The sequence below is a fragment of the Ictidomys tridecemlineatus genome, chromosome 1, assembly GCF_052094955.1.
Source record: "Ictidomys tridecemlineatus isolate mIctTri1 chromosome 1, mIctTri1.hap1, whole genome shotgun sequence".
Taxonomy (NCBI): domain Eukaryota; kingdom Metazoa; phylum Chordata; class Mammalia; order Rodentia; family Sciuridae; genus Ictidomys; species Ictidomys tridecemlineatus.
In genome coordinates, this window is record NC_135477.1 from 7,371,742 (window position 1) to 7,389,793 (window position 18,052).

The 18,052-nt window shown below is 53.2% G+C and overlaps 1 protein-coding gene across 2 annotated transcripts in view; it reads left to right on the forward strand.

Moving 5' to 3' along the window:
• The window catches only part of Cpxm2 (carboxypeptidase X, M14 family member 2), a 95,160-nt gene that overhangs the window by 65,480 nt on the left and 11,628 nt on the right, over positions 1-18,052 (forward strand). For both annotated transcript variants that reach the window (XM_078024725.1, XM_078024730.1), the window contains exons 7-11: positions 3,229-3,317; positions 9,627-9,750; positions 11,360-11,556; positions 12,509-12,688; positions 16,950-17,247. In XM_078024725.1, the coding sequence (XP_077880851.1) occupies positions 3,229-3,317; positions 9,627-9,750; positions 11,360-11,556; positions 12,509-12,688; positions 16,950-17,247 (888 nt within the window). The remainder of the gene's footprint in view (positions 1-3,228; positions 3,318-9,626; positions 9,751-11,359; positions 11,557-12,508; positions 12,689-16,949; positions 17,248-18,052) is intronic.

Consider the following 18,052-nt stretch of genomic DNA (forward strand, 5'->3'; position numbering starts at 1 on the left):
TCATTGACTGTGGTCATTGAGGTAGTGAACAATGGGCCAAGGAATTAACAGTTAATTATTTAATAGGAAAACGTGCATCTGCTGTGAGAGTTAAGCCTTTAAGCTGCATGAGTATACTGCCTTGTAAAGGGAGATCTGCTTGCTAGAGTTGTTGGGTTAGATGGGGGGACCACCCTTCCCAATTGTCTGGGACACAGGGAGTTTTCAATTTATCAACCAGGAGAGCCCCAAGCAAACCAGCGCATGGTGGCCTTTCTCTGGTTAGACCACATCTCAGTCAGCAGAATCAGGGGAACAGAGGATTTGGGGAGTTCAGTAAGGGGAGTCGGTTGGGAAGACAGCTTTAGGTACCAACGTCTGGAGTTTGTCCCCGTAACTCGGGTGTCTCTGAGGAACCAGCTGTTTTTCAGCATATGGGATGTGCCCCATGGAAGGAGACAGGAGCCAAAGCTCCGTCTGAGGCAGTCGGGCTTGTAGACTGAGGCAGCTGGGGCTTCAGATGGGAGCAGCGCTGTTCCAACTAGCTTAAGAGGAAAAAGTGGACTGATGTCAAATCTTAGGAGCGGGTCTGGCTTTGGCTTCAGGTTGGCGTAGGTCTGCTGTCTCAGGGCCTTCTAGGTCAGGGCTCACTTGGTCTCTTGCAGACAGGCAGGTGGCCACTGATGACCCAAAGTCATCCTCTCTTCAGAGAGATTCCAGTAGGAGAGACTGCACAGCTCTGGGCGAAGAGTCTTCTGGTGGCCCCGCGTGGATCCTGGGATCACTGGACCCAGTGACTGTGGCCAGAACAAGTGTGTTAACTGGCTGGCCTGAGTCACATGGCAGGGCGGCTCCCTGGGAACTCACAAGGGAAAGGAATTCTTTTGTCCACAGAGGGAAGCTGGGGATGGACTCCGATGCCAATTGCTCTGTGTGCACTCATTACTTCAGTGCGTGGCTCCTAGTACAGCCTCAATTAAAGCCTTGGCCAGTCAGAATAAACGGACAGGAAAGAAGAAGTTTTTTCAGGATAGGGAGACTGAAAATTGTGCACACTCGCCGTGGCTTTGAGACAGTCCTGGAACTTGTCCCTGAACCTTTCAGCACACTGATTCGTCTTAAGGAAGGAAGAATATCCCAGACACAGAGTTCTTTTGTCCTGGAGGCTCCCAGTTTTTCTTCACTCCCTTTCCCAACCTTGAAGGCAGAACTTGTGTTGGAAAACAAAGGGGGCTTTCAAGTCCTTTGGAAAGAGGCCCCAGAGACTGGGGCGGGGTGTGGAATAGCTCTCAGCACACAGCTCTGGTTAGGTTCACTGTAGATGACTGGGTAGGTTTGGTGTAAATGAATGCAAAAAAAAAAAATGCTTTGAAATCTGCAGGTCTGGAATTCAAAGGGAAGGCAGCTTGCCAGAGGTGTGGTCAGCCCACTCCCCAAAGGAAAGTGTTGGAGAAAGGAGTGGGCCTCTGGCTGAGCCTCTCTGTTCTTGCTGGCCAGCATGCCCGCCTGCCTCCGGAGACACTCCCTTTCCGCCTTGGTTACTCGTATCTGATCGTATCCTGGAAAACCTTTTGTGAAGATGTAAAATTCTACTTTCAGTGTTTGGTTCTGTGTGTGATTCTTACCTTGTGGCAGGCGACCTCAGTTCTGAAGGGTGAAGCCATCTTCCAGGGCGCAGGGCTGGCTCAGCTGACCGGCTGGGTGGAAGGTCGATGGTGCCTCCTCCCCATGCCACACACTGGGCGGCTCTCGGCCTTCCGGCCTGCAGGGTCAGCTGGCGTTCTGTTAAAGTGTGGTTCTGACCTGCAGAGTCAGAAGGTTCTGTCAGGTTGGTTCTGACAAAGAGCCAGTGCTGCACATTCGGATCAGAGATAGGGCCCAGCCTGCCCCCCTAGGGAGCAAGTGCCCGTCCTTCTGCCACCTCCCTTGGCTCTGCTTCCAGAATGACCTTGGAGCCTCCTGCCTCAAGCCGAGGCCGCTGTGGCTCTCCAGCGGCTCACATGCCCCTAGGGTTGTGGGTCGGCTTCCAAAGCTCCCATGTTCTTCCTGTCGGGAGCTGGTGCTGGTGGAGATGCTACCAGGCTGCTGGGGCCTGCGACCCTCCTGTCCAGTCATCATCAGATGAGGAGAAGGACCTCTGCACCAACTGATGTCCCTTCCTGCCGTCCTCCTTGATCTTCCTCCCCCGTGTCCCCTTCTTTCTGTGTGTTCTTTGGTTTTTATAATTATATGCAGAATACAAGCTTAAGAAATTAAAGGGTGAAAATCAACTTATACTTCTGGAAGGGAATCAAGCGAAGAGTAGGCATGTCCTCCCCAGAGCCCAAGCCCTAGTCCTGAGGGTCACCGTGGTTAATATGGTCTGATCACACCTTCCAAGGGACTTCTGCTCCTGTGAAGGGAACTCACGGACTTCAGCATTCTGGTCACCCTGTGTCTTGTGAGTGCAAGTCCAGGGAGGGCCGGGCTGCGGGGCTGACTCATCAGTAGCTCCTGATGTAGTTGGGCTTCTTGTCTTTTGCTCCTGGTTGTCCATGTCCCTGAGGTCCTCCTGGGGCTAGTTCCTCTTGTAGTCAGATGCCCACTGTGGCAAGCAGGCGACGTGCTTCTGCACACTTTCCCCGTCCTTCTCTGTGCCCAAGTGCTAGAGCAGTTAGAGTGGCGGGGGGGGGGGGCGTGCTTTGATGGCCTGGAGCTGGGGCCCTGAGTTTTCTAGAGGTGGGAAGAGGGGATTTCCAAATGTGGGGCCTCTGTTAGGAAGAACAAAAGGAATATGTCCCCACTAAGAGCCCAACAGTGTCCCCATACTTCCTAAAGTCTCCACATGTGCCCGCAGCTTTCATGTTGCATCTATGTCTTTAGAGTGGGGGTTTGCTAGGCACATAGGATGTCCCCTCTGCCACTAACAGTAGACCCGTGGGGCCGGAACCACTCTATTCCCTGTTTATGGGTGAAAAACGAAGGCAAAGACTGACCAGTGACTTGCTCAAGATCACATGGCACATAAATGGAAAAGATCTGGACCCAGGCACCATGGCTCCGCATCCTTAGCCACTGGGTGATTCCAACCCCTGTCTTGCTCCCTGTGTCTCAGTTCTCTGCCTCTGAGCCAATGTTAGGTGCTCGAGGGTGGACTGGGCTAGGAAGGCTTTGCCATCCCCACGGTGCCTGCATGAGTCAGGCCCTAACAGGGTTAGCACAAGTCACAGAATGGTGTGAATGAGTTCAAGGTCATCTCTCTGTCCCCAGATCCTAATAACTATTACCACCGACGGAATGAAATGACCACCACGGACGACCTGGATTTTAAGCACCACAACTATAAGGAAATGCGCCAGGTAAGACCCAGGACACAGGGAGTAGGGCCATGGCTCCGTGGTAGAGCTCTCCTCTAGCGTGCACGAGGCCCTGGGTTCAACACCAGCACCTCACAAAATAAACACAGAACAAAACGAGAAACAGAGCTTGTAGCCTCAGGCCAGGAGTTTGTCCAAGAGCTGCAGGGATAATGCCCTAAGCACTTCGTATATAGGGTTCGCGTTCAAGGCACAGGAACCTGAATGGTCCCTTTGGCTGTGGAAGACACACTGAATGCTCGTGGCTTCAAGGCTGAGGGGTCTTTCTGGGATTCAGTGACCAGGAAGGTTCTCCCACTGCACAGGGTTGAAATGGGCCTGAAATCCAGACTCTTCTCATTTAATACTCCAGTTCCTGTGTGTGAGCCAGGTCAGGGACGGAGGAAGTCAGCCATGTGCAGAGTCGAAGAAGAGGAAGCACATGGGGACCCTGCTGTTGGCAGGACTCTGCTGGAGCCCACGTCACTGCGTTCAGTCCTCTATCGCCCCAGGAGGGTAGCACTGTGGTCATCCTTTCTTACAGATGGGGAAACCAAGTCACCAAGTCACTGCACAGCATTTCCCTGTGTTACGCAGGTTCTCAGTCTCCATCTTGGTTGCCTGTTATAGTCACCTGGGGGAATTTGTAAAAAAAACACTTTCCTGAACTCGCTTCAGAACAAGTAAAGCAGAACCCTTAGGAGAAGGACCTGGGGACTCAAGATTTTAAAAGCTGGCCTTGGGCTTCTGCTGTGTAGCCAGGTCTCAGAGCTTCTGCTTGACACCTTTATAGTGGGGGGTGCAGTTGGCAGGAGAAGACCATTAGAGGAGATTCCCCAGGTTGAATCAGCGAGGCCTGAGCAGTGGCAGCCTGTGCCTGCTGGCTGCGGAGCGGGGGAGGGCCACCACTAATCAGAACAGGTAAGGAGCAGCCCCGGGTGGAGCGCATTGCCCCTGACGTCCTGTTCCATGTCTGCCCCCCACGTGTGCTGGAAATGCACAGGGGGTGTGGGCAGACAAGAAGTCCCTAGAGATCAAAGCATCAGTCTGAAGAGTCAGAACAAGCAGGAATGTTTGTGAGAATGTATTTTCAGAGAAGAATTCACTCGGGCAAATTACTGAGGCTCAAAGGAGATCTGGAGGAGCAGAGGGAAGGAGCAGACGCAGGACAAACATGGAAGATGTGTCTGAGCTCGGAGCCTCTAGGCTGAGCCCAGTCCATGAAGGGAACACGCCCGGCAGCCCAGTGTCATTTAATTGACAGCAGCTTCCAGACACCTGTCAGCACTGACTCGGGAGGTGGCAGTGCTGAGCCTCTTGCTCTTCAGAAACCAAGATAATGTCCTTGGACTTGAGGTCCTTGACTCGTGCCTGCGGCTATGCATTCTTGGAGTGTCTGTGGCTCTGCCCCTAGTTCTGTCATAGGGGCACCATGGATTGACCCAGCACTGCTTTCTGGACATCTCAGACATCCCACTGAGTCCAGAAGAGAGCAAATATCAATTGAGTTGGTGCAATGAACGTCAAGAGCCGTAAATCTGAGCCATAAATCTGCACTTAAAGGCAGCAGGCTGCACCGAGGTGTGTGGGTGCTGGTGTCGGTCAGTAGCCGTTGCACGTGGACAACGGGGCTCCTCTCTCAAGGAGAGCTGGTAGAGCAGCCTTCATCACGCAAGTCACTGTCACTTGGGGGGGGGGGGTGTCAAAGCCACTACAAGGACATGGAATCATCAGTCAGCTGCCTCAGGGACACTGAGTCCTCAAGGGTCCCCCTGCCTGGCAGGGCTCAATGGGAGACTGTCCAGGGAGCGTTTCTCCATTGTATGGCAAGTTCTCGAGTGTGACTTGCCACTTGGATTCCCGACTCTGGAGATGCGGAGAAGCCAGCAGCTTAGCAATTCCCTCGTGGCATCGACTGGTTACTGTAGAAATCTCTCTACCTTGGGGACAATGGTTAGTTTATCCTACTATTGAAAGAGACATTGTGATGAGAAAAAAAGAGAAACAGCGGTGGAAAGCAAGAGGAGAAAGTGAAAATCTGACGCCTTATGAGAGGGAGAGGCCAGGTGTGTGGCCTCCTGGGCTCAGACTCTCCTGAGATCAGGGGTGGGAGGGGGAACTGAGAAGCAGGGGAGAAGGTGGGGGCAGAGTGGGAGAGCCGGGCCAGGAGAAGCGGAAGGCCTTAGAGCGGGTCACAATTTGCTAGTCACTTAGCTGCTGTTCCTTCACAGACATGTTGTCCGTCTCTCATTGGAGACGGTGAGGGCTTTGGCAGGCGGGAACAGAGGAGGGCATGGCTGGCAGCAAGGGCAGCAGGATCCGCCGCGTGGAGGTGGGGCGTCCAGGGAGTGTCCGCCACAGCGGGCACTGGGCTGGGAATGAGCCGGGTCCTGAGGTTCCTCGCTGAGCAGGGCTGGGCCTCTTCTCCGTGTGGAGAGAAGGTGAATAAGAGCCACTGGGTCCCCAGGACAGGGGCCTCCTGGGCCTGGAGAAAGATGGAGGGAGGCATCTCTGAGGCCCTCTGGATAGTTGGGGAGAGAGAGGACTCTGGCCTTGTCCTGCAGGGGGGTGGGTGCTTTCCCAGGAAGCAGAGAGTGATCTTGAGGACTGGGTTTACCTTGACTCTGTTTTGGGGGCACAGTGTTGCCAGGGCCCCATGCTCAGGAAGCCCTGGTTCCTGGCTGATCTGTGGAGAGTGAGGTGCAGGCAGGCAGAGGTAGAGGGGCGGGACGTGAGTTGCAGGGAAGTTGATATCCAGGGCAGCTGATGGCCAGGGGCGTCAGGCTGAAAGGACGGCCACTGAGTGTGCCCACGTTCTCCGTGCTGAGCCTGGCCTGGGGGAGGTCAGGGAGGGGGGATTCAGGGCAGGGCGGCGGCCTGTGGGTCCAGACACACCAAAGTCCTGAGCCACGAGGTCCCCTTCTCAGTGATTCTCTCCCTCTTCCCGCCCTGTGGAATTCCTTTCCCATTGACCAGGCGCAGTCTGTTTCCCAGGTGAATGAAGAAAAACCACGGAAGAGAACTTTTCTCCTCTGCCTTCTTGTATTTATTCGTTAAGCATTTTCATTCACTGGACAAACACTGTTGTATCAATGTGTGACCCAAAACCTACAGACAAATCCTTCTCCAACTTTCTTACCTGTCTCAGCCTTACATTTTCTTACCTGTCTCAGTCTGTTCATACTTATGGTAACAAAATGCCAGAGAAAGGATAATTTACAAACAGCAGAAGTTGATTTCTCCTGTTCAGGATCAAGGCATCAGCACCTCTGGTGTCTGGTAAGTGCTGCTATCCCTTTCCAAGATGGCACCTTGTTGCTCTACTCCTGTGGTGGGAGATGGAAGCGGGAAAGGGCCTCGCTAGTTCCCTACAAACCTTTCAAAAGGATATTAATTTCATTCATGAGGACACCCACTAAAGGCCCATCTCTATAGACCATCTCATTGGATCTTAGGTTTCCGCATATCACCCCGTAGCGACTCGGGGCAGGAAACGCAGTGTGTCTCCGAGTTTCAGTCTGCCTGTCTTTAGAACGGGGGTAGTCTCTCTGCCTTATCTACGTCACCTGGAGGTCTTGATGGTGAGATGACACATTTTTGCTGTCTCCTTTACGTTGGCAGGGATGTGGGTGCTCTTACTTGTAGTCATTTTTGGTGCCACCTGGGTGTGGCCCCTGTGATGTTCCTGCACCTCCCTTGTGGCAGGTGCCTGCCTCAGCTGTCTTGCCAACACGGGTCTTTAGCAATCGGCTAACTCTCAATTGAATATTGTGACACAAAGTGAGTCACTGCAGAGTGAAGCACACTTTCCCCCAGGATCAATGAGAGAATCAGACCCTGAATTCCTAACCAGCGGAGCGCCTGTCACCCCTCGAAGGTGTGCTGGAAGCCAAGTAGTGATGATAAATCCTTCGGCCCCTCAGGAATGCTCCTTAACCTGCTCTGCCCTGTGATGGCAGAATACCGTGTTATGCAGGTGACAACGACCACAGCATGACACCTGTCCTGTATCATAGGCTCTGTGTAATATCAGTTTTCCAGTTTGAACAGATTTTCACCCACTATAAAAGTTGCAGCAGCCTATTTACAATGTACAAGGACCCTCAGTGGATCATTCTGCTGACCAGGAACCTTTGAAAGATGGTTCCAGTCCCTGCAGGCCCCTGCTGTCCCTCGGGGACTGTGCCTTTCCCTTGCTGAGCAGTCCAGCTCATCTTTCAGAAGGGTGGAGCCCTTCCTCATGGCTGCCTGCCAACCACCTGGCTGGGCTGCTTCTCCCTGCCCTGGAAGCCCCCGAGCACCCTTCCTGTCATTAACAGAGGGTGGTGCAGCTGTCCCATGGCGAGTGAAGCCTCACTGTGAGCCTGGGGCCTGGTAAGGGGCAGGCTTCTCCATAAACATGCAGTGAAGGGACCGTGTCCCTTGAATCGGGGCGTCTTGCACTTGGGGTGGCTAAACGAGTTGAACCAAGCTGGCAAGCCCAAGCTGCCCCGGAGCAGACTCGCAGGGCCTCGTTGAGTGGTCCAGGCAAGGCAGCCTCCAGGGAGAGGTGTCTCTGGTCCTCCCCCACCTGGGCAGCTCGCTCCGCTTGGCTGCGGAGCCTGGTGACTCCTTTGGCACTTGCGTCGTCCTCGCAGACCACAGCTGTCAGTCTGACCAGCCGACTCCAACGGCAAGATCCAGAAAGCAGCACAGACAGGTTTCACTTTGGGCTGCCACCTGCTTTGCGCCCTTCCCCTGTGACACCGGTCACCACGCCACACGTGCGGTCCTCACTCAGCACTCACAGGAGTGGTGCTCTCTGCCCCTCTGTGTCGGCACAGCAGCTCAGGAGCGCAGAGCGGGGAGTGTCCCCCATCCTAGCACCACGTGCATAGGTCATGAGAAATGGCATTCAAGAGACACTCAGGTGGACCCTCCACGTCCAAGGATATTTACTAAGAAAGCAGGAAATCAGAGTGAAAAATAATGACCCGATCAAGGAGGTGATGACGAATGTGATGAATAGCCAGGGAGGTGACAGCCACAACCAGGGAGGTGACAGCCACAACCAGGGAGGTGACAGCCACAACCAGGGAGGTGACAGCCACAACTAAGGAGGTGACAGCCACAACCAGGGAGGTGACAGCCACAACCAGGGAGGTGACAGCCACAACTAAGGAGGTGACAGCCACAACCTGGGAGGTGACAGCCACAACCAGGGAGGTGACAGCCACAGTCAGGAGGTGACAACCACACAAATTAAGGAGGTGACAGCCATAACCTGGGAGGTGTAAGCCACAACTAAGGAGGTGACAGCCACAACCTGGGAGGTGACAACCACAACCTGAGAGGTGACAGCCACAACCAGGGAGGTGACAACCACAACCAGGGAGGTGACAGCCACAACTAAGGAGATGATAGCCACAACATGGAAGGTGACAGCCACAACTAAGGAGGTGACAGCCACAACCTGGGAGATGACAACCACAAAAATTAAGGAGGTGACAGCCACAACCTGGGAGGTGTCAGCCACAACCTGGGAGGTGACAGCCACAACATGGAAGATGACAGCCACAACCTGGGAGGTGACAGCCACAACCAGGGAGGTGACAACCACAACTAAGGAGGTGACAGCCACAACTTGGGAGGTGACAGCCACAACCAGGGAGGTGACAACCACAGTCGAGGAGGTGACAGCCTTATTAGAGGGAGGTGACGGCCACAGCCAGGGAGACCTCTTTGCTCATAGGACCACCATGACAAAAGCACCATGAACCAGCTGCTGGCCACAGGCTGTTGCTTGCATTCTGGAGGCTGCGGCTCTGGAGGAAGCCAGTGGCAGAGCTGTGTCCGCGAGGCTTCGCCCTCCAGCTCACAGGTGCGCTGTCCCCGCACGCCTACGTGGCAGGAGGAGCAAGCGAGCTCCCCCAGTTACACAGTCACCACTCCTGTTCCTAGGAGTTACACAGTCACCACTCCTCTGCCCTGGGACCTAGTGGCCCTGCCAGCTGTACCTCTGGACACTGTGGCTTTGGTGACTAGGTCTTAGCACATGCATCTGGGGGACACAAACATTCAGACCGCGGCAGGAGGTGGTACCACAGCCAGGGGCGCTCAGCGTCCAGAGCCGCGGTGGGCCATGGCCAGGAGCGCCTCCTTAGAGATGACCCCAGGGCAGGCTGGCACAGAAGGTGGGTGCTGAGAGCCTTGGGGGGAGGTTGTGGGGAGGAGTGTCCCCGTGGAGCAGCCCTGTGGGGAACAGGAGCAGCTGTCCTCCTGAGACGTCTGCCCCATCATTACCTGAAATGGTTCATGGACTTTGTCTTTCAGCTGATGAAGGTCGTGAATGAAATGTGCCCCAACATCACCAGGATCTACAACATTGGCAAAAGCCACCAGGGCCTGAAGCTGTACGCCGTGGAGATCTCCGACCACCCTGGCGAGCATGAAGTCGGTGAGGGGCCCTGGGTGACGGGGACTCGCCTTATCCACGGCGCCTCCTCAGGCACCATGTTCTATCCCTGAGAACATTCAGGAAGCAGGGCCTGCGCTGGCCATCGTCAGCCGTCTCATAGGGTGGACTCTGCAGGGCACACAGATGGGAGACTGAGAGCCTCTCGCCCTGTGACCCAGGCCGCAGGTTATTTAAGCTGGACACACCTTCCTTCTCTCCATAGAGCCCACACCTGATCTGTGTCCCCTCCAAGGCCATTCACAGCAGCCAAGGAAGAAAGTGGCTAGACTCCCCTCCCAGGAGGAAACGCTGCTCACTGATGGCTCAAGCTACAGGGCTTCACTCTTTTTTTTTTGAGAAGGGGACTGGGGATTGAACTCAGGGGTACTTGACCACTGAGCTATATCCCCAGCCCTATTTTTATATATTATTTAGAGACAGGGTCTCACTGAGTTGCTTAGTGCCTCGTTTTTGCTGGGGCTGGTTTTGAACTCTTGATCCTCCTACCTCGCCTCCCAGGCCGCTGGGATTACAGGTGTGCACCACCATGCCTGGCTGGCTCCCTCTTTTTTTCACGTCAGTCCTATCTTTACCCATTCCTGCATTCAGCCACTTCCCATTCACCTGCTCCCCATCCTGAGCCCCTGCAGGTAGGGTGGGCTTCTCTGGATTCCTTTTTGGTAAATCTGCCAGCTGCTTAGAAATCCACTTAGAATTGTCAGATTCACTCAACCCTCGCATTCAGCTGAATCCCAGGAGTTTCTTTTGAAGGGCAGATGCCAGCTCTGCTGGTCAATCACATTGTCCTCAGTAGCGGTGAGGACAATAAGGGACAGAGAATTGTCAGCTCTGCCCAGCACAGATGGCCCCATGTCTGATCTGTTCATCTGCTGTCACAAAATCCCAGAGACTGGATCACATACAAGCCACAGAAATCCGTTTACCACAGTCCTGGAAGCTGGGCGTCCAAGACCAGGGGCCGGCACGTTCAGTGTCTGCTGAGGCCGTTTCTCTCAAGACTCCCTCTTGCTGTGTCCTCTCTGGGCAGAAGCTTGAAGGGGAAGAGGGCCTTGCTGGTTCCCTCAGGCCCTTTTAAAGGGTACTAGCTCCTAATCAGCTGCATCCCCACCTCTGGATACGATCACATGGGTCTTAGTCCCAACACGTGAATTTTGGAGAGGCACACATTAAACCATAGCACCCCTCGTATTTCAGAAGCTGAGCTTTGAAAGAGAACATGCTCAGCCCCTTTGCCAACTGTACCGCTGTTAACCTGCCCTGCGGGACTCTTTTCTGCTTGTGTCCTTTCATCTTTGTGTCTTTGTAAGACATGGAAAAGGAGAATATGGTTGCTGTGACTTGTAACCCTTAAACCTCCTAAGAATGAGCAGGACTGCCTGTGGCTTGTGCCGCCCAGGGTTTTTCTGTCTTTGCCTACGTACCTGACTATTTTGGAATTTAAAAGCTATCCCAGTATAATTTGGGAGGCTTATTGGAAAGAACAGGTTGGGCTGCGTGGTTAAGTTTGTATGGTTCAGAGGCAGGGACAGACAGGCGCCCCTGGCCGTGCGCACGCCCGCCCAGCCTGTGCCTCTCTCTCTCTGTGAAGGTGAGCCCGAGTTCCACTACATCGCGGGCGCCCACGGCAACGAGGTGCTGGGCCGCGAGCTGCTGCTGCTGCTGCTGCAGTTTCTGTGCCAGGAGTACCTGGCCCAGAACACGCGCATCGTCCGCCTGGTGGAGGAGACCCGGATCCACCTCGTCCCCTCCCTCAACCCCGACGGCTACGAGAAGGCCTACGAAGGGGTAAAGTGAGCCCAGCCCGGGGTGTGCTCGGCCACCAGGCCACGGGAGGCCCCTCAGGAGGCTTCTTCTTGGTGCCTCCCTGCTGTGGCCAGGAAGCCACGAGGTTTAGGGGGGATGCAAACCATGGCGACCCTGAAAGAGGGACATGCCCACGAAATGGACAGAGAGAACATGAATAATAACATACATAGGATGAAATGACAGCAGACTTCCGCCCTGTGTTGACTGCACCCTGAAACCAGGTGCCAGCCACGCGCAGCACCTTTACCCTCTCCACAGCCCTGTGAGGAGAGCTGCTTTTATTATTTGAGATGTTACTGACGATTCCTGTCCAAAGTCTGATGCAGAATTCCCGTAGGTCATCGGTAGATGTAAAACAAGCCTGTGATGTAAATAAGTGCTGGCGGTACTTAGAACTGTGTTGTGTTGTGGGTCCATGATGATTTACCGCAGTATCTGGGGACAAAATGGACCCCTGCATAAACAGTGGCACCTATCAAACGCAAGCTTTGGGTTACAGAGCTCTGGTTCTGTTCACTGGGGCTCTGCAGAGCCAGAACCCGGGCAGGCGGCAGAACAAGCACTCCAGGCTGTGCCAGCCCCGTGTCGCCCTGCAGGGGCGGAGTCCCAGGTTTGTGGTCACTCAGAGGTCCCACCGAGCTGTGCAGGAGAGAGGAGGAAGAGGTGGGAGGAGGGGTCTCATCCTCTGGAGCAGTGCCAGGTGGCAGGGTGGTTCTCTGGGTGCCCTCTGCAGAGTGACCTTGCTGTATTACCCATCGTCACACATCAACTTCCAGCAGCAGGTTTTCAGGACCCTCCTGGATGCCTTCTTTAGGTCAGAGGGTGTCAGAGGCTCCGAGACCCACGGGAGGAGGTGGACATGGGCATCTCCTAGGGCAGGGGTTGGTTTTCCTGCATCTGCGGGTTCCTTACATTCTGAATCTTCTTCCAGGGCTCGGAGCTGGGAGGCTGGTCCCTGGGGCGCTGGACCCACGACGGGATTGACATCAACAACAACTTTCCTGACTTGAACACGCTGCTGTGGGAGGCCGAGGATCGGCAGAACGTCCCCAGGAAAGTTCCCAATCACCACATTGCCATCCCTGAGTGGTTTCTGTCTGAAAATGCCACAGTGAGTAAAAGTATCCCATCTGCTGAGCAGCGGGCAGCCATAGGACACCTGCTGAGGCCGAGGCCTGGCACTTAGGAGCAGGGCAAAGCCATGTGCTTTTGCTTTCTCCAGAAGCAGGGAAGTGGGCAGGGAAGGAGGCCCTCTGAAGGGGCACTTGGAGGTTCTTCTGAGAAATCACTGAATTACATTTCTTGACAACCGCACAGTGTTGCAAAGACCAAAGCACACGTGCCTGAATTGTACCTGTTGGTTGCTGTCATCCTTGTCCTCCCTGTCCATCTTCCATGACATTACCCACAGCCCTCACTGACGGCTTGACGCATCTGATTTTATTTGAATAAGTCCCTGTGGATTCATTGCATGTGTCACATCTTTGGAAACAAAAATGAAATTGGGTAGGGAATGTTTTCACCAAATGCCTTTGTTCCTGTTTCACAAATATGTTCTCATGAAAGCACTGTGCATTGTTGGGGTGCCCTTGCTGCCCGAGGTAACTCCCTTCCTTTCCCTTATTCTTAGATCTAATCCGTCCTTCACTGGGTCTGCCTTGATTGGAACCTAGGTTAGTGTTAGTTCGACCTTGTAGTTGAACCCCGTGGTCAGGAACCCAGCATTCATCTGTCTTTCTGCCTCTACCATGGAGACATGTGTCTTTCACCCTCAAGGTCATAATCCAGGGTGGCAGCTGGTGCTCTGGCTGTCATGACTGTGAAGGAAGAGGAGAGAAAGGTTTTTTCCTGTGTTTGCTTTTGTTTGTGTTTTTTTAAGGTCCCCTTCTCAGGCAGCTCGGTGTCCTGTAGGAGGCCTTCCTAGAATCCCTGCAGACTTGGACTGAAATCTCCCTGGGCAGTTTCTCTGCACAGAGCATCCGCTGCTTTGGGAAGCTGTAGTCTAGGTAGCATGCTGCGGGCTAATCCAGGGGGATGCTGCCTCGAGCCCCTGCCCATGCAGCACAGCACGCTGGGCCTCTTACTGGTGGAGGATCAGCATGTGGTCTTCTTCAGTGGCCCACAGCCCAGGGCCGAGCAGGTCCCCAGAAGTTGACTGATGGGGACAGACCACGGTGGCACCCTGTGGTTGGTGAGGATGTCCACAAGCTGATGCAGGGATGGGATTGACCTCATTGGCTATGAGCTCCAGGTCTTCTCAATCTTTCTCCTGGTTTTGAGTCCAACCCAGTTGGTCCATAACATCCTGATGATACCTGGCAAACTTGAGAATTCAAGTGATGCTATATTTTGGGAGCACTTGGATCAAAATTGGAATTGGTTGCCAGCTCTGGTCCCCCCGAGGCTGTGGAGACACTCCATTACTCCAGCACAGCCAGGCTCAGCTCCCCAGAGTTCAGACTTTGCTTTAAGCCTGGAATTCAGTTTTCTAAGCTTCTCATTCTCCAGAAGTACAGGAGAATTACACATCACCAATCCCTCTCTAAATTATGGACAGGTTAGAGGTGAGAAATCAGCAAAAGTAAGATTTAATTAACAAGACCAATAGGCTTTATGTAAGGAACCCATATGAATTCTACAACCAACAATTAGAGAATATTCTCATTAATCCTGGAATATTTTCAAAAATTGAGGGTGAATGGAACTATGATGGAATTTTAGAGAATAGAACTCAGGCAAACACGATCTCATCACCTTCTGTCTGAACTGGAAGATGATGATAAGACGAACGAAAAAATTAGTATGTATTTAGAAAAAGTTTTAAAATCTTCTAAGTAATAGGCCAGAAGAAAGCAATCATACTGGCAACTCAAAAAATATTAAGCAAATGGTAACAAAAACATTATATATCAGAATTTGTGAAGTGCAGCCCAAAATAGTGCTTTAGAGAAACGTGTATCTTTAAATGAATTTATTGCAAAAAGAAGAAAGGCCAAAAATTAATTTGAGAAGTTATCAAAAAGATAACAAGAAACTCAAGTTAATGAAATGATTAAAAAACACAAATATGAAGTAATTTGTCTGCAGAAAGGAGCATTTGATAAAGCTTGAAAATAATTCACAGTAAAATCTTCAGTAAACCTCTGGATATACATGATTAGCTTTCTGGGTGAGAAAGCCTATTTTAGGCAAGATGCACACAGGCTTAATCATAAAAGATTAATATAAATTCAACTACCTCAAAATAAGAAAATCTACTCATCAAAAGATTTAATAAACTATAATGATAAGCTGCAAACTGGAAGATGTTATTTGCAAATTATGTAGCTGAAAAGAAGTAGAATTTTCAAAATATGTATAAAGAGTTTCAATAAAAATGTAAGCAGCCCCGTAGAAAAGACCCGGAAGGCGGTTCACAGAGGAGGAGATGTAGGGCTGGTCTCACCGAAGTGTGGATGAGCAGCAAAATAAGAGGCCCAGCAACACCCAGATGTCAGACAGGATGGGCCCAGTGGGTGTCATACCTTGGTGGTGAGAGTCGCGACTTTGGGGACCAGCTTGATTACCTTGTGAAACTGGGGCATTTCCACATCCTGGGATGTCACGTGCAATTCCAATGCTGTGATACAGGGAGGAGAAATTTCAGCAGGTGGGTACCAGGTGACAGTGCCAGAAATGTCAAAGCACACTGTCCATCACAGCCAAAGATCGGAGGTTACTTCATGCCGTCCTCTTAAGCATGAATAAATTGAGATCTTAGTGCTGAAGTGACAAAGACCAAATGATGGCTTGAGTTGACGTCGGGGCTGAGCGTTAGAAACATCAGTTGAGTGGAAAAGAAGTACCAGGCAGCCGCCGTCGCCGTGGTCACACCCTCCTCTTCTTTAGATCAGAGCAAATGAAACTCAATCGCATATTTTGGACGTTTGCCTATGGGATGAAACAGAGAGAGAAAATGAGGTTCATTTCAGGAGGCTGTCCCCTCTGAGTGGGATCCAGGGGTGGGGCGGGTGGAATCCTCAGGAGCTGTGAGCCGTCAAACAGGCACCATCCCAGGAAGTTGGGGAGCCCCTCGGGGACCGGGGCCGACTTTGTCACTTGGCAGTGATGACTTGTCCACACCTTCACCCCCATTCTTTTCCTCCCCACTGACTGAAGCGCGTCCCAGAGACTGTGTCAATCACCCAGCAATTTTTCGACAGCTATCTGTAAAAAAGGGGGACTCTTTTTCAAAGCCATATTTACCATCACTATATAAACTAAATGATAACGAGACAATAACGCGCCATAATGTATTACCCTTGTTATGTCAAATGAATAATGTCTTTAGATCATAAAACGTCTGGTCGGTGTTCACACGCCCCCTGTTACACTGGTCAGTGAGTTCTCTTCCTCCCCATTTTCCACTCTCCCTCTGTCCTCTCTGAGCCCCTCTCATCCCACCTGATCCTCCAGCTTGCTCAAGTCAAGATCCGCAGAAAGCCGTGGGCTTCATGGGTTTGAAGTCTTTTGAGTCTCCTGGAAGCTGAGGGTGTTCCCTGGGATCCCGTGGTCTGTAACACTGGATCCTGATGTTCTGCTCCCTGGTGCAGCCAGTTGTGTCCCGTGATGTCACACGTGCTTCCCTGGCACCTCCAGGCAGCTGGCGTGGGACTGAACCTGGACAGAGTAGGTGGGCGGGCCTTGGGGGGGGAGCCAGGCCACCAAGGCGCTGTGGTAAATGGCTTTTGGTGGGTACACATTGGCCTTTTGTCTGTGCTGCTTCTCTGACGCAGGGCACAGTTGAGTAATCGTGGCAGAAATTGTGAGGCCCACAGAGCCGAAGACATTTACTCTCTGGCCCTTTGCACAGAGAGACAGCAGACCCCTGGGCTGGGGCGCGGTCACACTCGGGGTGCCGGTCTCTCGTGCCATTGGTAGCCGTGGGTGAGTGTGCTGCCTGTGAACTGATTCAATGGTGTTGGAGGGAATCATCACTCTGCCAGTGACCCTGGAGGCTGGGGTAGGAGGATCACAAGTTCAAGGCCAGCCTCAGCCACTTAGCAAGATTCTGTCTCAAAATAAAGAATAAAAAGGGCTGGGGATGTAGCTGCAGTCCTGTGGATTGAACCCAGCCGGGGCTTCTCACATGGTGTTCACTGGAGTATTCCCACCATGGAAACCAGACACTTCCCTGGCTCCCCCCCCTCCTTTTTTTTTTTTAATCCACTATTTTCACAAGTCCAGGTTCCCCAGGACAGATTTTGAAATTCTCGCAATTCTAAGGTCATTCTAGGAGATTGCTGCGTTTTTGAACAGGCGGCTGTTCTGAGAGCCAGCCGGGGGGAAGCGGTCTCTGTCTCATGGTACCCATCGGTTTTCCACGCTCACAGGTGGCCGCGGAGACCAGAGCGGTCATTGCCTGGATGGAAAAGATCCCCTTCGTGCTGGGTGGCAACCTGCAGGGGGGCGAGCTGGTGGTGGCCTACCCCTACGACATGGTGCGCTCCGCGTGGAAGACCCAGGAGCACACGCCCACGCCCGACGACCACGTGTTCCGCTGGCTGGCCTACTCCTACGCCTCCACCCACCGCCTCATGACCGACGCCAGGAGGAGGGTGTGCCACACAGAGGACTTCCAGAAGGAGGAGGGCACCGTCAACGGGGCTTCCTGGCACACCGTCGCCGGAAGTGAGTCTCATGGCCCTGGGGGGCATCACGAGGCCACGCACTCACAGACGGCTGGCCCCACAGGAAGGGCACAGGCGACCCTCAGTGCCATTACTAATGATGGCTGCATAGACCCTCCTTGACTCCGCCTGGGTCTGGGAGGTGCCGACTCTCCTATAGTAAGTGAGATAACTGGGCCTTGGAGACCGGTGGGGGTCTGCCAAGCAAGAAAGGGGTAAGCTGGGGTCTGTCCGACCTTGCTCTTGGCCACGGAGCTATGCAGACTGTTACAGGATCACAGACGAGCGAAAGTGGACTTAGTGGTGGTGTTGGACCCCAAAGAAAGCCCCCCCATGAGGAAGCAGAGCACACTGGCACAGAGCTGGGCTTTTACCCAGAGCTGTTCTGGTTTGGGGCTTGCTGTGCCAGAGCCCGTGAAGGGGCTTGGTGCTGATCCCACGCTCAGGTGTGAAGTGAGTGGGCTGCAGGTGTGTCCAGAGACCCCTGCATGGTAGAGACCGTATCTGCTGTCCACTGCAGGCAGCAGGCCTGGCCTCCAGACTCACCACTGCACGTGGTCCAAGCAGCCGTGTGCAGAGTGGGGACCGTGAGGTGTTCCTTCTAGAATCCAACAGGCCTGGAGATGCTTCCGCCAGAAACCTCGAGAACTGCTTGGCAGCCCAGAGGACCCCATGGTCCCCATGGTCCACCTTGCTTCCTGACTCTGGCTCCTAATCCAGGAGAGATAAGGATGGCATTTTCCCTAAGGTCCCCGGCGTTGGATTACAAGACCCCAGCATAATTCTTGTGGCTTATTTTCTTGATT